Source organism: Lagenorhynchus albirostris, chromosome 12 (genome assembly GCF_949774975.1).
Source record: "Lagenorhynchus albirostris chromosome 12, mLagAlb1.1, whole genome shotgun sequence".
NCBI classification, from domain to species: domain Eukaryota; kingdom Metazoa; phylum Chordata; class Mammalia; order Artiodactyla; family Delphinidae; genus Lagenorhynchus; species Lagenorhynchus albirostris.
In genome coordinates, this window is record NC_083106.1 from 45,309,326 (window position 1) to 45,332,758 (window position 23,433).

General features: G+C 41.4%; 1 protein-coding gene and 1 long non-coding RNA gene across 2 annotated transcripts in view; one reads left to right on the forward strand and one right to left on the reverse strand.

The window, feature by feature from the left end:
• Positions 1 to 4,241: 4,241 nt before the first annotated feature.
• MARCKS (myristoylated alanine rich protein kinase C substrate) lies at positions 4,242 to 10,246 on the reverse strand. Its single transcript, XM_060167925.1, has 2 exons — positions 9,717 to 10,246; positions 4,242 to 7,918 (listed from the first exon to the last, which is right to left on the reverse strand). Exons 1-2 carry the CDS (start codon positions 9,816 to 9,818, stop codon positions 7,016 to 7,018), a joined length of 1,005 nt encoding a protein of 334 aa, XP_060023908.1. The 5' UTR covers positions 9,819 to 10,246; the 3' UTR covers positions 4,242 to 7,015.
• A 5,422-nt stretch (positions 10,247 to 15,668) lies between these two features.
• Positions 15,669 to 23,433, forward strand: part of LOC132530874 (uncharacterized) — an 80,102-nt gene continuing 72,337 nt past the window's right edge. The window contains exons 1-2 of the long non-coding RNA XR_009543937.1: positions 15,669 to 15,772; positions 21,077 to 21,163. This is a non-coding gene — a long non-coding RNA (uncharacterized LOC132530874). The remainder of the gene's footprint in view (positions 15,773 to 21,076; positions 21,164 to 23,433) is intronic.

Consider the following 23,433-nt stretch of genomic DNA (forward strand, 5'->3'; position numbering starts at 1 on the left):
TAAATACTCAATTGCCTCATCCAGTGCTTGCCAATTTTTTAAAAACTTTAAAATAAGTAGCTCTAGTTGGTAGTTTCCTTAAAAGAGAATATTACCTTACGGTACTTAAATTCAACTTCCTCAAAATTTCTGTATAAAAGCAGCCAATTAATCCTGCCATATGGGGCTCTGGGCTCTACAATGAGTATAATTTTTCTTTAAAAATTGCCAGTTTCACTGACCTATGCTCCATCACAGATGTTTTAGTATTCTGCCGGGGAAATTAGTAATGCCTGCCGACCAACATGTTCTATTTAGTGTACCGCTTCATCAAGTGCTAAAATGTACGTCTCCATGACTAGTGATTGCTGAGGCTCCTCAATCTTGTAAATTTCCAGACATTTTTCTTACTACATGGAGTAAAGTGTTAAGTTCATAGATTTTGATGACATTTAAAATGATTACCCAGCAGTAATCATTGGGTAAGAGAAAAAATTGCAATGCTTCCTATTTCTTTGAAATTATGTAAACAGAAGTCTTCTCGACATGACACCTCAACTAAAATTTATGGGCATGCCCACATTTAAATATGTAAATCCAATTAATTTGAGTAAATATCGAGTTCCATTTGTGTTTTGCACATTCCCATGTAGCATCTTAATAAAATTTAAACTGATTTCATTTATTGAATTCTGTAAATTTAAAAGATAATCTACCATGAATCAATCAGAGCATCATTTACATTGCTTATATCAAGTAAGCTTAAATCGATGAATGTGTAAGGATATTAAACAACAAATACCATCATTGGTCACCTTTGGAGGATATTAAGGAACCAACTCATTATTCCGAAAATTGGTAAATAGAGGGAAAGAATCAAATATTTATTCTGCCTTTCCATAAAGAAATGTACCTCAGAACAACAAAATGGTTGATAAAGGAAAGTTTCTTTTTATAGAGTAGCTGCACAAATAATAGAAAAAGGAAAGACAATTAGAGTAATGCCATTTTACAACTCTAAGTTAAATTAATGGATTTAAGCAAAGATCAATGACTTCAAACATCACAAAAAGAGAAACAACCAGGCATATGTGCCTTCTGATAGAAATATATACCATCACCTATGATATAGTCCTTTGAACCTGAATCTGATCAAGCCTCTAGATCTATTGATCAATTTACAGAAAATACAAGAAGTACAGAAAAGAGGAAGGAATGTATTAAATGACAGCATGAGGTGCAATTGGCAAAATTCACACTGGAAATTATAGGACAAATAACTCAGTTTCTTGCACAAATAAATCGCAAGGAAAATACAAAGAGATGGATAAATTCAGACATAACACTACATTGTATTTTTAGACAATATTTTTTTACTATTCATGTTTCAGAGATTTTCCCCATCAACTTATTAATAAAGAATTAAGATAGAGATGTAATCTATCTTTCTAATTTTAAAACTGTTGTTTCTCTTTTCTAGGGTAAAACAATAATAATAATAATGATAAAAATCTCAAGCTAGAAAGTAGTCTCTCTTCCACTGAAGGAGGAGAAAAAGCAAGCCTGTAAAATTCTTTACAACTTCAGCTAAGGACAGACAATCTTTCCATTCTTACCCTGGAGTCCTGTTTTAGTTTGCTAGGGCTGCCATAACAAATACAGTTCTGGAGGCTAGAAGTCTAAAATCAAGGACCTGAGAGGTCTGACGTCTTCTGAAGACCCTCTCCTTGACTTGCAGATGGCCACCTTTTGTCGTGTCCTCACATGGTCTTTTTTCTATACACATGCGCCTCTGGTGTCTCTCAGTATGTCCAATTATTTTCTTCTTTTAAGGACATCAGTCACATTAAATTAGGGCTGACCCTAACACCCTTATTTGAACTTAATCACCTCTTTAAAGACCCTGTCTCCAAATACAGTCACATTCTAAGGTACTGGAGGTTAGAGCTTCAACATGAATTTTGGGGGGGACAATATAGCCCGTAACAAGTTCTTTCAAGAATCTAACCATGTTTATTTGTAACATCAATGCCATATTAACTGTTTAAAATGGTTTGAAATCTAGAAAAAACTTGATGTTGAGTAGAGAAACAAATGTTGACTCAAAAGCTAAGCCCTTGAAACTCATGGAATTAATTACAAAGCTACACTTTGCAAATAGTCTGTAGCCCAACACTTCTAATCATTCCTTGACTCTCACACCTTAATTCTCCAGACATGTGCCCTCCAATATGGTAGCCACATGTGGCCAGTAAGCATTTGGAATGTGGCTGGTCCAAATTGAGATGTGCTATTAGTCTAAAATCACTGAATTTCAAAGACTTAGTAAGAAAAAATATATAAACTATCTCAGTAATTTTTATATTTATTACATGTTCAAATATCTTGGATATATAGATTATTGAAGTTAATTTAATCTTTTCCTCATTTTTAAAAAATTATGGTTACTGAAAAAGTTTAAAATTACATATGTGGCTAGAATTATATTTTTATTGGATGGTGCTTTCCCAAAATGCAGGTATGTGTCATTTGAATTAAGACTTGTTTTGAAGGCTTTCTTAGACTTCTGATTTATAACTGTCCCCAAGGATCCCTTTCCTTTTCTCACCCCCACTAATTTACACAGGTACAGAATTCTAGCACTTTATCCAGTCCATAACACACATTTCAAAACTAAGGAACACTTGCCCACTTGTTAGGAAGACAATCTGTAATGCCAACTTAACAAATTCAACTGAAATGTTATATTCATTGAAATTTTAAGTGATGAGTAATCCTGTTGCCTTTCACCTTTCCCTGGAAATGAGAGAAATTGTAAAAGGATCAATTGACAAAGATATTCTCATTTCGCATTTACTAGTAGTACGAAAAAGCGTTATGCTCTAATTTGATCAAGACACTAGAACTGAGGACTTCCCCGGTGGCGCAGCGGTTAGGAATCCACCTGCCAATGCAGGGAACATGGATTCGAGCCCTGGTCCAGGAAGATCTCATATGCCGCGGAGCAGCTAAGCCCGTGCACAACTACTGAGCCTGCGCTCTAGAGCCCGCGAACCACAACTACTGAGCCCCGTGCCACAACTACTGAAGCCCGCGCGCCTAGAGCCCATGCTCCGCAACGAGAGAAGCCACTGCAATGAGAGAACCCTGCGCAGTGCAACAAAGAGTAGCCCCCGCTCTCTGCAACTAGAGAAAGCCCGTGCAGCAACAAAGACCCAACGCAGCCAAAAATAAAATAAATAAATTTATTAAAAGAAAAAAAACACACTAGAATTGAGATTATCAGGATAGTTTCTAAAAATTTTGAAGGAATTATTTTACGTACTTTCAGCTGCTAGATCTTATGATGGAATAGAAATTTTGGTTTGTTTTAAAGTTGATGTTGAACAGTTGAGAGGAAGAACTATAGATAGGAGTACTTCAGGATCAGGAATTTATCACTTTTTCAGGAACATAAAACATGGTTAACATTCACATCTTTTAGAAGTATTTATTTTCCATTTTTAAAATAGCATTGTTGGGTGTAATTTAAAGGAGTGCTAGAACTTGAATACCCAGCAGGGACTGGAGCATCTGAAAGCATTTTAAAATTCCTGTTTGCTACACCCTGCTTTAAGCACTTTCATATAGCTGGGAAGTGGAGAGGGAAAAAAATGCTCAATTTGCACAGTGAATGATTAAAGGAAAGGTAAAAGCTAATAGCCCTGTTACTTAACTAATTTTTTAATTTTCAAAGCTAACTTGGGCTATGTTAAACTACATGCCCCTCCCAGTTGGACCTACCTAAAATATATAAAAGCAAAAAGCACCCTTCCCCCAAATCCTTAACCTTAACTGCAGTTTTATTAAGTTTATATTCATATGAGGGGAAATATAAATAAATTACATTGTTTCTCAAACATATTATCAAGTTCTATCATTAAAATTTTTATTTGACTTGTGAGCATTGTAACTCACCTTCAATGGATATAATTTTATATCCTAAGTATGATGTCAAGCATACCTTCTAAATTCCTTAAATTGAATAAGTTATACTTACCATCAACACTTAAGATTTTAAAAATTTCTCTAAAACTTGCATTTTAAAATTAAATTTGTAAAAAATCCTATTTTAGCAAGCTTGATTATATCAACTGGTAAAACTTTATTTTACAAGCAATAGGAATTGGATCAAATGATTATTATAATCCAGAGGAATTATTTTATAACCATAGCAAATGCCATTATACATACTGCCAAAACAGATTTAATAGACAATACTGAACTGTACAAGAGTTATTTATTTTTCCTTAATCTCAAAGCTATTTTAGTAATACAAAAAGCCATATTAACATTTTTCCATTAGAAAACAATGTGATGTACAAAACTTTGGATGAAAGGATATATGTCAAATTTCACTTAATCATTTGGTGGAAAACCCACCACTCCATCAATACCACCCAAAGTGTTTTAGGCAATGATTAAAGTCAAAGTAAGCATCTTAATAAATTCCAGCTGTTAAAACAACAAACCTAGTAATATAGTTTGCTACATAGTATTTTTGACTACTCAGGAGTTACTTTTTAAAATCTATTTTTTTTCTGAGTCCTACCACATACCAAGTGCTATACTTGTCCAAGTGGGTATTTGAGAAGTTGGTAAGGTGGAAGACCCCATACAGCGGTCCTTGGGTTACCAGACTTGACTTTTAACTTTCAAACATCCTCCAAGATCAAGAAACACCAACTAAAATTACACACTCCTCCAAGTGTTATTTGATTTTATTAGTGGGGAGGGTAATAGTGGGGAGGGTAAAGAGGTCATGAACTATTATTTATAATCCATTATTCCAATTAAAACCGTATGTCAAAAGCTAATTTATTTTTCTAATGAGTTTAAGATTTGACATTATTACAAACGTGGTTCACTACTGACTTATTGTGAACGCTACAAGGCACACTGCTCAAAAACAGCAAAGCAGGTGTGCATAAACGCTTTTCTTTGCATTTAGTGAAATAATGATATTTGATACCCATCTTTATCTTAAAATTCCATTCAGTTTAGGGTCCAGTGAAGAAAATAAATCCAGTTACAGATGGTAAAGAGCAAAGAAGGTAAACTAGTAAGGATTATTACTATACAAGGAAATTTATTCTCTATCTTTTCCTTTGAATAACAAGATGCTAACACACTACTTTCATTTAAAAAAAAAATGCTTGCAACTATTGAATTGAGGCAAGTACTAAAGGCCCATAAACTGACAAAGTCGTCCATTCACCACCATTACTTCTTTACATAAGCTTGTTTTCCTAAGTATAATGCGTACTCTAAGCTATAATTTGGAAATTAGCCAAGCACTAAGCAATTACAATGGCAGGTAATACACCATCGGTTTTTGAAACACATTCGGTCACTTTTCATGACCCACCTGCAGTTTGGATTAAATAGACTCTCACTCAGTATAAATTTGTTTTGGGATCTGCATGACAACAACAACAAAAAATGTAGTTTTATGACATTTTCACATAAGACATTTAAAGAGTCTTTGGGTCATACCACTTTTGTATTAAGTGATTCATCCTGACATGCTATTAACTACAATAAAAATAATTGTTCAATTTTTAAATGAAAACTAAATGCAGATAAATGGTAACAAATTTGACATGGAATGCTGTAAAATAGTCCTGTACGTAATCTGATACTACTGATTACAAATTTCCCAGTTTGAAAACTTCAGATTAAAAACCACAAGAAAATTTACTCTTGATGGCATGCGAGATCTTCTTCAAAATGAAACTAGAACCTCAAAGTCTCAGTATTTTATCAAACATAAAGAAACACAACAAATTTGTACATTTTATTCACATTTATTTTTCGCTTTTAGTGTGCTCACAGAAAATTAGAACACCTTAAGCAGGAGTTTAATAGCAATTTTTGTAAGCAAAGTTACATTCCATCTCTAAGTCAAATTGGTCAAAGCTTCTCCAGTATTTACAAAACATGATAGACAAGATGCTACACAAAACCATTGCATCTGAAGATTTTTTCCTTATTCTCAAAGACGACTGGAAAAGAAAGCATTGTCTGCTGTAATCAAAAACATACCACAGTATAAACAGTAACCATTCCACTTATCACAGCTTGGTTGAGTTTAAAATTTGTGTTTAAAAGGTCCAAGATGACTGCAGTTTTACAAAAATGGGCAGGGTGGAAAGTTGCAAACTTCATGTGCTTCTGGATATCAAGATTTGTTTTTATACAATAGTCACAGTTAAAAACACCCTGCTGGTAATACATAATTACACTTTATTAAGGTCATAAACCAGCAATAAACAATAAAGCCTATACAACTTGTAGTTCTACTTAATCACTGACTGGTACAGCTAACATGAGATAAGTGAAAAGTTCCTATGGTTTAAATGAACTCCTAAGACTATGATCTTTTTAAAAATCTGGGTATTGGTGTTTTTTTCTTTTTTTCCACTTTCCTTCTTAATCAAGACTTGTAGTGTTGTAAACCTGCCTCACAAAATACATCGTAATAACTTTTCTTAAAAAAAAAAAAAAAGACTAAGCCTTTACACCATCCTTTCTAGTGGTACATTGTCTTGGCAATGCTATGCACCACTAAATTTCTCCATCGTGGCTCCTATCACTTCATCGGATATCCCTTTTTGACCCACCCATCTCCTTCATATATGGGCATGTCCATAGATTGACAAAGAAAGTTTACATTTTTGAATAAAGATGCAAAGTATGCAAAAACATTAATACTGATGCAAAAAATAAAAATAAAAGAGAAACAAGGCAGAGGAAGGTAACTAAGCCCTCCTCGACCTGTTGGAATGGTGGTAACAGAATGATCTGAGATGGGATCTGTGGGTAGGTGGTTAAAAACAAAATTTGCTGCTTAAAAAAAAGTAAAATAAGAAAAGACATCTTTAAAATCAATCCCTGGTTGTAGACAAGTTCTCCAAAACCAGTACCTGGCACCACTCCAACAAACAAACCGGGGGGGGAGAAAAGTTCTTCGATTATCTCAAAAAATCTTGCCCTTTTACTCTGCCGCCTCCGCTGGGGGGGCTTCTGGACTGCACTCGGGCTGGGCCTCCTGTGAGGGAGCTGCGCAGGCTGACGACGCCGCAGCGGCCGCCGCCTCCTCCGCGGGGGCCGCCTCCTGCTCCGGGGGCGCGCCGGGCCCCGCGGCCGAGGGCGCCTCGCAGGTGGCCGCGCTGGCCCCGGCCTCCTCGGTCTTCTCCTCTGCCTTGCTGGGCTCCTCGGCGGCCTTGGCCTCCTCGCTAGCGGACGGCTTCTCGGGCGCGACGGCGGCCTCCTCGGGCTTGGCCTCCTGCGGGTCGACCCCCGCCGCCCCCTGCTCGCCCGCGGCCGCCTCCTCGCTCGGCGCCGCCGCAGGCTCCCCGGAGGCCGCGCCCGCAGCCTCGCCGGCGGCCGCAGCGGCGCCCCCGGCGGCCTCGTCCTTGCCGCCTTCGGCGGAGGCGCCGGCGGTGCCTTCGGCTTCACCGCCCTCTCCCGCTTCCTTCTTGTTCTTCTTGAAGGAGAAGCCGCTCAGCTTGAAAGACTTCTTGAAGGAAAAGCGCTTCTTTTTTTTTTTCGGGGTCTCGTTGCTGGGCGAGGGCGTGGCCCCGTCCTCGGCCTTGGGCGAAGACGTCGAGGAGGCGGCTGACGCGGCCTCCCCCTCCGCGGCCGTGGGCGAGCCGGGCTCGGCGGCCTCGCCCTCCGCGGGGGCCTCCTTCTCCGCAGGGCTGGCCCCGGCCTCGGGGGCGGCGGCGGCCAGCTCATCTTTCTCGGCCGCGGCTGGCGACGCCGCCCCGCTCCCGGCGGCCGCGGGCTCCTCCTTGTCGGCGGCCGGGGCGCTGCCGTTAGCCTGCAGCTCCTCCTTGGCGCCGGGCTCGGCGGCCGCGGGAGAAGCGTCGCCGTTTACCTTCACGTGGCCATTTTCCTGCGGGGCAGAGAAAGCGGGAGGTCACTGAAGGGGGCCTGGGCCTGTCATCCCCGCCCCCACTCCAGGACCGGGAGGGACTAGCGTCCCGCGGGGCCCCTCTGGTTTTGGAGACCTTCTCCTTCATGGGGAGGCGGTATTGGATGCCCAGAGGAGAGTTCCTCGAAGACCTGGGGGCAGTGCTGTTTGGGATGTCTAAAGGAACTGAGGAAGCCTCGACTACGCAATAAATGCCCCCGAGGCCTTAAAAGGGCCGAGTCTGAAACGTGGAAAGCAAAGGGTAACCCATTCCAACCTTTGCCTCAAGGGCTTTGGGATAAAGGAGTCACGTAATATATGATACGCCAAACGCCCTTTGGAGGGAGGCACAGAGCCGGAGCGGGTGATCTGCGCCTAGGTTACACATCCCCCTTTCTCCCTAAACTCTAAAGGCGCCTTCAAAACGCCAAGAACTCCCAGGGGGATCCCAGCGTTCCAGCCAGAAGTGCCTGGGCTGCGCGCGCAAAGGCCCTACGCCCGCCAAGGGCCTGGGGTCGGCAGGGGGCGCTGCGGCTCCACGGCGCGGAGCGGGGCGCAGGCGGGCGCGGAGGGGCGGGGCGGCCGGGCCACCCCGCCCTGCCGGGTCGGGCCCTGCCCGCTAGCCAAGGCGCCCCCAAGCCCGGATAGCGCAGCGCGGAGTCCGCAAACAAAGCTCAGGTGGCATCCTAGTCTGGATAAAACTAACAAGGCAGGGGGAAACCGATTATTTCAGAGGTCTCGCCTCTTCTTCCACGCCCACCTTCGCCAGTGATTCTGCGAAGCCCGGGCGCGCCCAGGCGGCTCGTTTTGCATTTTTAACGGGTTCAAAGCCTCTTGGCAGAGCTTGCCGCCGAAGCAACACGGCCTCTGCTCTAGGAAAAGAGGCGTGGTGGGTGCCCGGTGTTTGCGAAGCAGCCACCCTTGGCCGACCTCTCGGGCCCACCCAACCGTAGCCATCCTCCTGGGTTCGGGCATCGCAGGGGCAGCCCCCGCAGTGGTCCAGGCGGCACGCACAGCAACAATCTCGACCGAAACACAAGAACTGCCTCTGGTTGACCATCTGGACAGGTTCTTCAAGGACCCACAGTCTTCCCACACTAGGGAGACCATTTAAAAGTCAGATGGGTGTGTAATTCCAGAGACAACTACGAATAAAGATTTAGAACAGTGGGAAAAGCCCACCGAAAGGTAGTGAAACCCTTCTGCCCAGCTCCAGCCAGCCAGCCAGCAACGTTTCCAAGAACCCGGGGCACGCCGCCTCGGCATACAATAAGACAGCCCTTCTTCCCTCCTCGCCTTTCTCCACCGCCATCCCTATTCGCCCTCCCCCCGCCCTTCCCTACCCACATACACAATCACACCAGTTCGGAAATCTTGAAGGCGACCCAGTCTCGACAACAAACACGAGAGACACTCAAATACCTTTGTGCCCACTAAACACAAATGCAACCTGGCTGGGTGCGGGGGTGTGGGGTAGCACCTAGCTAGTCACGTTCTGCCAAGCTCCAAACACGCCATTTTAGACGATTTATCATTCATTCCTCCCGTCTACACAAGAATTCACCAGGATTCTCCGGGAACCACTACTTTGGAGTGGGGGGAGACCCCACCTATAAGAAATTGACAATTTAAGCTATCGATTTCCATTCAACTTTCAGACTGGAATCTGGTCACGGTCCTCTCCGCCGAAGGCGCTTCGGGCACGACCAGAAGGGAAGGGGAAGCGTCGGGACTAGAGAAAGACACCAAAGAAATAACCAGAACCACAGGTAGAATTTACCTGCCCATTCGCTTTAGAAGGCGACGAGGCCACAGCCGCCTCTCCAGGCCTCTCCGCGGCGGCTTCTCCCTTCGCAGCGGTCTTGGAGAATTGGGCACCCATGCTGGCTTCTTCAACAAAGAAACTCAACAGATCCAAGGGGGGAACAAAGAGCTTCGGGTTGGTGTAACGACGGGGCAAGCAGTAGCGGCGGCGGCAGCAGCAGCGGCGGCAGCAGCAGCGGCACACACACCGGAGGGAGGGGGGAGTGGGGGTGGTGAAGAGGACAGAACAGAACCGATTAAATACACTCCGGATAAAAAAATTTTAGTCGAAGAGATCAAAAAGCAGCAGCGCAGGAGGGAGGGAAAAAGGGTGGAAAAGTCGAGCACAAAAAAAGGAGCCCAAGTGTAGTTTTTTAAAAAAAGAAGTAATAAAAAAATCCCAGATTTGTAGCCGCACTGTAGACAAGAGGAAAATGGAGAAATCTCCCTGGTTGCTAATAAGATGCGGGGTCCAACGCCCAAGTGCACAGATGAATGGGCTCGCGGGCGCTGACGCGGCCCCCGCGCGCGCCGGCCAATCCGCGCGCCGCACACAAAGCAGGGGGCGGGGCCTGTGCGCCCGGCGAACAATGGAGCCGCGCTTTGCAAACGGTTTGAAAATCAGCCTCAGACCGAGAATTAATGTCCTCCAAATAAATAAATCAATTAAAAAATACATGCCTCTCGCCTCCCTCTGCTTGAAAATACTAATGCATTACTTGATTGGCTTGCTTTGTTTGTAATTAATTAACGCGGGAGGGGTGGTACTTGTGGATGGGGGCGGAGAAAGCGTTAACTTGACTCGCTTTGACTCTGGTCGGTCTATATCCGTGTCTGTCTCCCTCCCCTCCCTCCCCTCCCCCATCTTTCCCGTGTGTTTCTGTGTATGTGTGTATGTATGCGAGTTTTTAAGACAATGGTGGGGATATGTGTGCAGCATGTTTTCTGTCTCTGTGTTCCATATTGGTTTCACAGATACTGCACAGGGTTTGTTTTTCTAACGGTTGCAAATGTGAATTAGCCCCAAATTGAAAGGTATTTAAACCAAGAAGATCGAATTTCATCAAACGAGATCGCGAGTTAGAATTAGGTCTGTAGGCCAGATGTAGAAAATGCAAAAGCAGCACGCAGACGAAGCCACACTCCCTTCTCTATCCCACACTGGCATGAAATAAAATATTTCGAGATTGGCCTGCGGCGCTCATCAACCCCCCGCCCTCCCCGTTCCCAATTAGTGATTTTCCCCCCAACAATATAAAGTGAGGGCCATGTACAAAAGATCGGAAAGGTCTGCATTTTATCATTGTATGAAATGACAGTTTTTCCTCTGTGGTGAAATGAGACACAGCCTAGAGTGTACGAATCCATATTTACAGTTGGGATGCAATTCGCGTCGATATGAATCTTTTTCAGCCTACTGCCAGCTTCGGAGGGACTCTTTTCTTCCTGAACATGTGTGAATGTGCACGCAATCGAGTGGGCTCCTGGAAGGGAGGGAGGCAGCCGCGACGAAACTCTGAACAACCGGATTGACTATTAACAGTTCTAAGGAGAAATTACATATTGAGAGATAGCAAGAACATCCCTGAACGCTCCAAGTCTAACTTGGGTTAGAAAAAGGTCTACCAGTGTACCTCCATGTGCACCCCTTGCCACCGAAGTACCAGACGCTACTTGTGCGCGAAAGACAGCGCACTGATTTAAAGAATGGAGGGGGAGGGGGGAGAGGCAAAAATCAAGGATACACCCTTATAAGCATTCTCCTACCACCTACATTTTTGCTCCCAAAGTTTTCACTCGTGTCCAAATCAGACTACTTTTTCTCGTTTACATTTAGTGATCCTCAAATGAATAATCTTTAGCTTATGGAGGTGAGAAGCAGTCGGAGGAATGGTTCACTTCTCCCGGTGCTGGCTCTGAATTCTCAAAGTTTTATTTTCCTGCTCATTGTAGGGAAATGGGTCACACTCTGAGTGAAAAAGACGGTTGATTCAAGCCAATAACTCTTTGTTCAAGTACTGCTTTGAAAATCACCAAGCTGCAGATCGTTACATGAAGCTTCGTCTTCTCACTGTCCACTTCTACAGATGCGTCATTATTCAATCACGAAGTCATATTCCCCAGAGCCGACGTTAAGACGTTTCCGTAGAAGTGTCTCTTGCCAAACTTGTTATCACCCTAAGGGAGCCCGCTGGCCTGGCCCAAGACCCCAGCCGCCGCGATGGTTACGAATCCCTTGTATTAGCGTCGTTCCAACTTGAAAAGCCAACTGGGCTGATCCAAAACCACCATCCAGGCGATTCTCAAAAGCTCTTTTAAGCTGTTGATTTCCCCCTACCCCCAACGTGAATCATGCCCCTTCCTTTGCATCCCCCTCCCGGTTAAACTTGGGGCGATTGCTAGCTCGCTTTTGGATTTTCTCCTGACGTGTTCTTAGCCCTCCATTTGGGGGCTGCTTTTATTGCTCCTTTGTTACCAGGCTGCGGTGTAGCTTTCCCGTCTTTTTCTTTCTCGAATGCCTATTTGCCTGGTATCGGCTTGTCTCCTTGGCAACGGCCATGGAGGATTCGGAGCCCCAGGCTGGGGGGAGTGGGAAGGGGCGGAGCCGACGGGGGGTGGGCAGGGAGGTGGTGGAAGAGAAAGAGACGCAGAGCGAGAGACAGAGAGACAGACAGCGAAGCAGATGGCCGCACGAGGGGGCGGAGTCCCGGCGGGGCGTGGACGTCGCGAGCTCGACGGAGCCAATCAATTCCCTCAGCTCCTCCGGGGCTAGAAAACAAGTGTAAACACGTAGATTGATTACCCACGAGCGGTCCCTCGTTTAGGGTAGTAAAGTTGGTTTTCTTTCGATAAGAGAGCGCATTTTTAGCGTAGGTTGGAAAGCCGACAGTCCCCAGTAACTGGCAGGGGGAGGCGGTTTGCGGGGCTCTGCCGGGGGGTGGCAGCGGGGGCGGGGGGCGCTGGGTCAACCTCTCCTCAAACTCTCCCGGCGTCGGGCCAGCCGGGGGGAAGCTGCGAATGCGCGAGGCGGGTGAAGGCGGAGGTGAGGAAGGAAGGGGCTGGGAAATGGGAAGAGGTCACTCTGTCTCGGAAACTACATAACGACTGGGAAGGACCTCCAAACAAGACTGGAACCAGTAGGAAGTTGTACAGTGTAAGTACATAGTTCCTCAGGAGTTTGGTGTTCTTACACCCCGAACTAAAGGTTTCAAATCAAGTTCTAAGTATATAAATATGATTTTATATATATATATATATATATATATATGACTAAAGAACCCAAGTGGTCATAGTGAAAATGTAAAACTGGTAAATGCCTGTAGCCATCTCACCAGGAGGAAATAGTCATTCATTCTCTTTTCACCACGCACTAGGGTATTTCTAAGAGGATGACAATCTGTATATGGTTTTCTCTAGAAAAAGAATGATTTATTTAGGATACCTCAAAGTTATTTTTTCCTTAAAATGTTAGCAGTAGAAGGGAATTTTTAGATAGTTCCACAAATTCCTCGAGGGCCTGCTATATCCCTCAAGGCCTTGTTTTCCCATCAGTGAACAAGAGAGATGCAATGCAATCTTTGGCCTCCAGGAGCTTACTTTCTTTTTCTGGCCGCGTGGCTCGCAGGATCTTAGTTCCCCAACCAGGGATTGAACCAATTCCCTGTAGTGGAAGCCTGGAGCCCTAACCACTGGACCGCCAAGGTATTCCCTAGGAGTTTGCATTTTAGTAGGTTGCTTTAGGTGAATTGGATTATCTAGTTTCATCTAGTCTCTTACCAGATGAAGAAACAGTCCCGGGGAAGTTGCCAGATTATGTCAGTTGGTAGAGCCAGGGATAGAGCTCACCCCCTTGATGATTCCACATCTCCGGCTTCTTCCACTGCTCCCGGCGCTCACTAACCTTCCCTTGATGGCACAGATTCGTTGGATAGGTTGGTTAGTCATAACTAAATTATTTCTTCGGCTCCTGCTAAGTACTAGGAAGGGGCTAGACATCAGTTGACACCAGGGAAGAGGATGAACATGTCTGTCCTCTCATGTAACTTCCACTTCGCGTTATTATCTCTTAAAATTTCTTAGAATATGAAGAAAGAGTACAAAGGATGGGATTAACTGTGTGCTTAGAAGAAAGCAAACAAACAAAAAAACAATAACAAAGATGCGGGCCACGTTCTAGATTCCAAATTAAATATACCTTTTTCATTTGAAAGCATTCATTCAACATTCATTCATTCACAAAGTACAAGATCGCACTGTGTTAATGGTGTGGTGCTCCCTTTTTCATCTTAGGTTTTATATTACCTGAACTTTAATTCCACAGAAATTGATTAATGTGGAATACAGTGTGGAGCAAAGCAAACACAGCCCGTCATTCATTCAACAGGTATTTATTGATTTCCTATCATGTGCTAGGTATATGGAACATATCAGTGAACAAAAGAGACAAGAAATCTTTATGGAGCTTACCTTCTAGAGTAGGGAGAAAACAAACTTTCATAAATGTAAGTAAGCAGATTATATGGAATACTAGTAGTACGTAAGTGTTGGGGTGGGGGCAAAGTTAGGGGGATATGAGTGCAGGGTTGAAATTCTATATAGCAGGTCAGGGAAGGCCTCACTGAGAAGATAAACTTTGAGCAGATTTGAGGAGGTGAGGGAATCGGTCAGGTGCACCTAACCTAGCAAGAGAAGGAGAAATCAGAGTTGAACAAAAAGACCACAAATAGATAAGTCATTATAAATAATCATATGTGTTCTGAAGGGAAATGTAGGGTGCTATAAGATGGTCTAATTTAGTTAAGAGGGTTTCAGAGGGCCTTTTAAAGGAGTGACATTTTAAGAGGAAACCTAAAGGATAAGTAAGCATTAACCAGGTAAAGTGGTGGAAAATTGTATTCAGATGGAGGAAAGCCCCTGAGGAGGGAAGAGTTCAAATGGGTTTGGGGGGAATGTCAAGAGATTGGTTTGGCCATATTTTTGGGTGCCTATAAAATGTTCTAGTAGAAAAGTTAAATGTGCAGGTGTAGGAGTCTGGAGCTCAAAGACTGATTTGGAATGCAAATATAGATATATGATCATTCCAGATGTCATTATTTTCTGAAGCCAAGTCATGAAAGTATACAGAGAGAGTGCAGAAATACCTAAATACCTAAATAACTCTAAATACCTTCTGCCTTAAGAGGCTGGGCAGATATTTGTCAATTATACCTTAATAAAGTATAACATAATATAACATAAAGTAAAATAAAAATCAGTGAATAGAAAAAAAGAGAGAGGTTGGGTAGAAAAGAAGGCTAGCTGGCAAAGAAAACTGAGAAGGAACCTCCAAGGAGGAGACAGAAAACCAGGACAATGTCCTGTCTGGAAAATCAGTGAAGACAGTGTCTCAAGAAGGAGTGGTTAGTTTTGTCAAATGCTGTTGAGAAGTCAAATAAAGACTGAAAAGTTTCCATTGGCTGTTGCTGGTTATAGAACAGCATTCTGTATACAGAATACAGAAGTTACTAGTTATGGGCTGCAGAGCAGTTTTTATCCTATGTTGAGAGTGGAATGCAGATTTAGTGTGTTAAAGAGTAAATGGGAGGTGAAGAAGATGACAGCATAAATAGTCCCTTCTTCATGAAGCTTGGCTGGGTAGAGGGTGTAGAGAGACAGGGAAGTAGCTGGAAAGGGAAGGTGTAATGTTTTTTGTTTGGGTTTGTGTTGTCTTGGATGGAAGATATTAGAGCAAAGTTAACTACTCTGGAAATTAATCCAGTAGAAAGGAAAATGTTACAGATATAAGAGAGAAAAAGAATAGTGAATGGAATGAGGTCCCTAAGAATGCAGGAGGGAATGGAGATGTAGGGCACATGCTGAGATACTGACTTTTGAAAGACTCTACTCCTTTCCTGTAACAGGGGAAGAAGAGGATGGTCAAGATTGACATGGCTGGAAGATGAGAGAACTCCCTCCTGATGGTTTCTACTTGCCTTTGAAATTCATCAGCTAAGGGCGAGGAAGAGAAGTCGGGGTGTGATTATATTATAGAAGGTATGGAATAATAATGGGGAAGCATAGGATTGAGACTTTTGGGCATAGTAAGATTTTAGAGCAATAATGAGCACCCATTTGAGGTTGATAAATCCCAATGATGCTTAGCCAGTATATCAGAGTTTTTCTCTCAAATAAATTCTTAAGTGAAAAATAGTATCTATTACAATCCTCTTTAAGATTACCAGCTATTCACTTTCCCAGCCTATACCCAGTTTTTTAAAATTGAAGTATAGTTGATTTACAGTGTTGTGTTACTTACTGCTGTACAGCAAAGTGACTCAGTTATACATATATATGCATTCTTTTTCATATTCTTTTCCATTATGGTTTATCACAGGATATTGAATATAGTTTACTGTGCTATACAGTAGGACCTTGCTGTTTATCCATTCTATATATACCAGTTTGCATCTGCTAATCCCAAACTCCCAGTCCAACCCTCACCAATCCCCCACCCCCTTGGCAACCACCAGGCTATTCGCTGTGTCCCTGATTCTGTTTCATAGATAGGTTCATTTGTGTCATATTTTAAGATTCCACATATAAGTGATATCATATGGTATTTGTCTTTCTTTTTTTAAAAATTTATTTATTTTTGGCTGTTTTGGGTCTTTGTTGCTGCACGCGGGCTTTCTCTAGTTGCGGCAAGTGGGGGGCTACTCTTCATTGCGATGCACGGGCTTCTCATTGCGGTGGCTTCTCTTGTTGTGAAGCTCAAGAGACGGGCTCTAGGCACACGGGCTTCAGTAGTTGTGGCACGCAGGCTCAGTAGTTGTGGTGCACAGACTTAGTTACTCCATGGCATGTGGGATCTTCCCGGACCAGGGATTGAACCCATGTCTCCTGCATTGGCAGGCGGATTCTTAGCCACTGCACCACTAGGGAAGTCCCTGTCTTTCTCTTTCTGACTGACTTCACTTAGTATGATTATCTGTAGTTGCATCCATATTGTTGCAAATGGCATTATTTTGTTCTTTTTTATGGTTGAGTAGTATTCCATTATATAAACGTACCACATCTTCTTTATCCATTCATCTGTTGATGGACATTTAGGTTGTTTCCACCTCTTGGCTATTATGAATAATGTTGCTATCCAATTTGTATTATGCCTATACAGTCAATATCTGCACAAAAATATAGAGTAAACTAGGTCTTCTTTTATAAACTCCATTTCAGTTAATCCTGTATGATTTTGTACAGATATGTATAAACAGAATGGAAAAGGGAAGAGAACCTACTGGGTGCTAGGCACTGCACCATGTGAGCCTGTGCTAGGCTTGTGTTTCACCCTTACAACAAACCCATGGACTTGAATCATTATCCCCATTTTATAGATTTGGAAATTGATGTTCAGCAAGATTTGGGAAGTGAAATTCAACTAGTGTGTTAACCATTGTGTGTTGAGGGCTATCTGATTTTAGGAATCTAATAAAATCTCAAGTGGTTGTAACAGCAAAGTGGGCTGTCATAGTAGGAGCTTTATTAATTTTTTAATTGGTACCATGTACTGAAATTTTAACTTTAAACTTGCTTTAGTGTTCTTTATTAACTATCCAATTGCACTCAAATTAAAGATTCTTTCATGGTTAGGAAACATCAGAGTCACTGATTATCTGATCTGAAGGCTCAAGGACTAATACCTAGAATAGGAATGAAGCTTCTGGAATGTTAGATCCCCTCCGGATACTTAGGTGATTACTACAAAACCACTAGAAGCTTGAGTATATTTTTAATTACTGCTCTTCAGGCGTATTGATCGACTTAGCAAGAGTTTATATATTTGAAAAAGTCCCAAAGGGTAAGATACACTCTAGATTAGAGAAAGGTTAAAAAAAAAAGCAGGAAAACCCCCAAAATTTTAAAGAAAAAGTTTTCTCCAGAAATTTTGAATCAAAGCTTATCTACAGTAGCATTTTCTAGAATTTGCAGTATTTACCCTCTAAGGGACAGGCTGAAAACTTTCCGTATCAGCTTTTGAAAGAGCTGAGTTGGGAGAGGGAAATAATTCCCTTCCCATCTTTGTTTCCAGAGGTAACAGGCAAGTAAATAAAGAAAAACAATCAAAGTTTACATTAAAAGGATATGGTTCCTAGTCTTATAGAGTTATCTAACTAGTCAGCCAGAAATGAGAGTAGAAAATTCACATGGAAAAAAAGTTGAATTTTCAGTGTGACATAATAGGAACCATGCAAAGGTTCATTTTTCATTGTTATTTGAAAGTCATGGGGCTTCCCTGGTGGTGCAGTAGTTAAGAATCTGCCTGCCAATGCAGGGGACATAGGTTCGATTCCTGGTCTGGGAATATCCCACATGCCGTGGAGCAGCTAAGCCCGTGAGCCACAACTACTGAGCCTGCGCTCTAGAGCCCGCAAGCCACAACTACGGAGCCGGCGTGCCGCAACTACTGAAGCCCGTGCACCTAGAGCCCGTGCTCCACAACAAGAGAAGCCACCGCAATGAGAAGCCTGCACACCACAACGAAGAGTAGCCCCCACTCGCCACAACTAGAGAAAGCCTGCAAGCAGCAATGAAGACCAAGCACAGCCCAAAATAAATTTATAAAAAAATAAAAATAAAGTCATAAATACTTTCTGATATTAAAAAGTAGATTAAATCCCTGAGATACTTGAACTATTCTATGGCTCAAGAAATTAAAGTATAAAATCATATCAAACATTTATCTTTATTCCAAATGATAATGGAGTTTTTAAAAAAGGATATGTTAACCTTTAGAAATCACTTGTTGCAGCCAATAAATTGACAAGTTTTTATTAAGCTGCTGCTAAACCAGACTTCATTAAGGCCCCCTCCAGTCTGATGGACATTTCAGTGCCTTTAGCACTCTGTTAGGCTTTCTGATGGGATGATTGGGAAGGATGATGACATTCATTTTTTCAACCGATATTTATTAAGCACCTACTTTATACCAAGCACTGGGTGATAGTGCTTTGCCTACGATAGCTCCGCAGAATCCTGTCTCCGCGGATTCAGAGATAGGATTACTCTGAATCCGCAGAGTAATTTTATAAGGTAGAAACCATTGCTTCCTATGTCTTCACAAATCAAGTCCTGCAGAGGTTACATAACATGTTCAATTTTTTGCTGCTTTTAAGTGGTCTGGGCTGGGTTGGGTTCTGAATCCAGCTCTTGGTGTTTCCAAAGCTTGTGGCACTGTTTCCCTGGATACCATGCTGTCTTAAAGTAAGAATTTTACTGGCTGTTTCCAGTTCTCCTGGAGGTTACAAAAATGCCCAAGAGACACTAGAAATTAACCAAAAGGCATTCAACTTCATTTATGCATTGTGAGAGAAGTATTTAGGGCCACGTCCATAAAATGAGAATTAGCATTCAGAAAATCACACACGCACACGCACACAAAATCTGACAGATAAGATTCTTGAACCTGGAAACATCCTTAGTAACTCTATCCAGAATATAGTTATTGCAAATCAGATATTGGTGTAATTAAATAAAAACATGGTTAAGTTGCACTCAGATCTCACCTCTATCTTTTCTGGAGGCAGAAGTGTGAGTCTGGCTGAGGGCAGAGTGAAGCCATTGGAATGTAGGTAAAACAGAGTGTAGAACTAGAAAGAGGAAGTTACAGTTGGGAAGGAAATCAAGATATGAGATGGGAGGTGAGATCAGAGATGAGAAGGTGCAGGACCACTGTAGGAAGACTGTAAGTATTCCTGCAAAGAAAGAAAATCACAGCAGAGAATGTAGGGGTGATGACAATGGGACATTCTTCCATTAAGTCTGCAGTTGGAATTTGATTTACATTGTGGTTGTAGGTTTTAAAATTTAAAGCAATTTTACATATGTTTCATTTAATACCCACAGTAAATTAAGTCATCAATTAAGTTAATTCCCAATGATAAGAGAGTTAAATAATTTGCTTCAAGTCCTAACTATAGCTGCTCAGACCAGCCAGTGTCTTGTGGTCGGCGGGGACAAACAGGGACTTTCTCACTGTCCCATCCTGCTGTCTCTGCCCTTGTGTAGCCTTTTCCCACTCCTATTCCACCTTAATACTTAATAAAAGAATAATCATGCTGTGTTTCTAATTGATTTCGAGTTTTGTTCTCATTGCTTCAAATACTACTTTTATGCCAGTGACATTAAAATCAGAAATACCTGTCCTAACTGCTACCCCAAATTCCAGATCTGTATTTTCTGCTGTCTCCTTACTGGGCATTGCTGTGTGTCTATTTCTCACCACTCCCTCAAACTCAGGTTATCATTTTCCCACCCAAACCAGCGTCACATTCTGAAAGGATTTCTTTAGCTTTCTTGGAGACATTTTGGACTCATTTTTCTCCCTCACTTTCCAGGCTAAGAATAGAACCAGATATAGGACCCCCTTTAGGTTTCAGTGGCCACTCTACACAATATATACATATATTAAATCCTTACATTGTACACAAACTAATACAATGCTAATATGGCAATTACATCAATTAAAAAAAAGACAAACAAAAAGAATTAAAAACTAAAACAAACTAAAACAAAGCCTGAAGCTTTGCCTGTTTGGCCAGCTCATAAACTTTTCTTTCCATCTCCACATCTCTCTTTCACATCTTGGACACATTTTTCCTTATGTTACCTTTTCTCTCTTTAAAATTACCATTTGTTAGACTTTACAAAATATAAAAATAATTCAGTAGTAAGGAAAGTACTGGAATTCTCATCGTATGATTTATTACAGCTCAGAACACCCCATGGATCAGCTTTGTCAAATTATGTTGATTTTTTCCTTTCAAACAACTTTGGTATTTTCTCAACCAGTGCTAAAATTGAAATCAAGGTTTTCGATGCGTTCTGCCTGAATTACCTCCTAGGTAGTTTCTCCCCTCTCTAGGACATTCTATGCCACAAATATCTCCCCTCTAACTCCCTTGATCAAAAACTGACTTTCAGTTGCCTGGGATCTAACCCTCCTTTCCTGACTTCCAAAATACTTTATAATCTGTCCCCATAATCTCCAGGCAGAGGAGTAGTTTGGGTCATTGAGGGACAATTTATTAAACTCTTCCCTGTAATTGTTTCATCCACCTCCTGGCAAAGAACTAGCAATTACAAGTTGTTAGTATAGCCCCATTAAATATTCTTTATAGAGAGAAGGTTGAAGAACTTCTTCTTCAAGGTATTTCATAATTTAAAACAATTTAGGAAGCCAGTTCTCCACCGGCTTCTCTTCTTAGGGGTGAAAAAGGAGCAGATTTCAAGGAGATGGTGGACTGATCTCCCTTTTTGTCAAAGAGAGAGTCCTGACTTTGAACTTCTCATGTCCTTTTCCAGTCTCGTATGTTTGACCCAACCACAAGAACCATTGCACCAGAAGAGGCAAAAACCCCCTAAGAGGGAGAGAAGAGAAAACAGCAACTGGTAAATCATAGACATTTCCTCCTGATTATGTAGACAAGACCAGTTTTTCCTTCCTGATGAAAATATTTTTTCATGTCTGTAACATTTCATTTTCTCACACTAACACTTAATTTCCTTGGCTGGATCTCGTGTCTTTTTTTTCCCCCACCATACTTTAAACGTCCTAACTACTTTTAGTGAATTTAAACTACACAGTGTCCATTAATTGCCTAAAACAGGTAATATTTCCCCCTGTATTTGTTTTATATTCTTTCACTCGATGGCAAAAACTATCTGCAACTTTTGAATTTACAAAATCCATGTTATGATAATTGTGGTTTCTTGAGAGTATCCCATAATAAGCAAGACAGAATTGTTATATTTTAGACTTTAGACTTCATCACTACTTTTTTGAAAAGAATTCGATTTTCACTTGATTCATTCAATTTAATGGTAGAAAACAGTAAAACATTATTTGACACCAGATAGGCAAACGTCTACTTATGTTGTTATGTCCGTATCTTTCAACTTAATTCTTTTTTAAGTCCTTAATGAGTCTTCAGGATGATTTCATAAAATATATTAAGATGTAGTTTATGTCACTGTATGAATATATATATTACATTATATATTATTTATATTTACATTATCTATATTATATATCACATATGATTATTATAGTGTAGTATGCATGGGGTACGATAGGAAGTTGAGAACATTGATTTTCATTGTCATTGTATCAGCACTCATAGGAACAAGCAGCTATCCTCTGAAATGATCACTTTGTCAGAACACCCATCAGACAAGTGCCAATCTTTAAATCAGTTTGGGGAACATTCCTCTTTGGGTCAGGCCTCACAAGCCACACAAGAAACTCTGCCTCAGTATTTTATAACTGTGTTTTATGATGATAATTTTTATTACTATAAACTGTATACCACTTTGATCACTGACTTTAATAATACTAACACCTTCTAGGTACATGAAAAAATGTTCAATTAACTTTCAAAATATAATTTTATTCACTGTGCTTTTGGCTGTCTTTAAAATTAATACTTGTCTTTAGAGAGTGTGCCACTCTTGGGGTGAAGCAGCCGTGGTGTAGTGGGACTGCGGTATTTGAGGACATAGGTTCAATTTCAGGTTCAAACACTTGGTAGCTATGTTGTGACCTTAGACAGTTGACTGAGGTTCTCTGAGCCCTTTGCAAGATATGGATAAAAATTCATATCTTAATGAGTTTTTAGGGTAATGTATTATTGTTGTTTTAAGATGTACTGTGTGAGAGGTTTTCTGTTGGGATTTGAATGAAAATAGGCAGGAGATAAGAGAAATGTTTTGAGATAATACATGTTGTTACATGTATGTAAAATACTTGTTATTGCATGTATATATAATACATGTATTATATATACATGTTATTACATGTGTATATAATACATGTTATATAGCCTGGGAGCCAGCACTTAGTAAGTCCTCGATAAATGCGGGGGTTCTTTTTCTTCTTGGAATAAGGGGGAATCAGGGAAAACCTCAGAAGAGATTTTGAAGTAAAAGGGAAATAAGCAAACATATATCAGTAGAGCTGTTATTAAGTACTCGTTTAAGTAAGGATTTGCAGTGAACCCATATCTTGACTTCTCTCTTGGGCAGAATTCCTGAAGGAATTCTGAGAGAAGCTGACTAGAGACTAGAGAAGGTGCTAGAAGGTAGTAGAATTGGTAGTTGTCTTTTTCTTCCAGTAAGCCAGCTGCTCTCATGAGGGAGGTGGGATTATATTTCTTAATTAATGTTAATTTTAGTTAATGTTTAGACTTTTACATGATTAAGCAAATGCTATATCTCCACATTTTGCTTTTCTTATAACTGTCTTTTCTCAATCTGTGCTTTTCCTGAAATATGCTACAAAACCGAGCTGTTTAATATAAGTCGGCGTTTTGCTCTCCTTCCTTGTACATCTCTTCATCTGAGGCTTAGCCAGCAGAGAGGTGTCAGAATAAAACCACAATTTGAAAAATCTGCAATAGATTTTTTTTAATCCCACCCTTCTCATAGAAAGCCCAGGTAGAGTAATGAGTATCTTCAGGTTCTCGCTCTTTATTTTCCCTGAGTGCTAATTAAAAATCTTGTTAGCAGCAATCTATTAATAATTTATTTATGCCCTGAATTTCTTTGGGCAGTATTTTGTTATCCATATACAAATTTTATTTTTGCAGTTTTTGCTTTTTTCTCCAATTTTGAAAAAAAATATTAAAAGAGGATCATATTTATAACAATTATGATCCTCACAG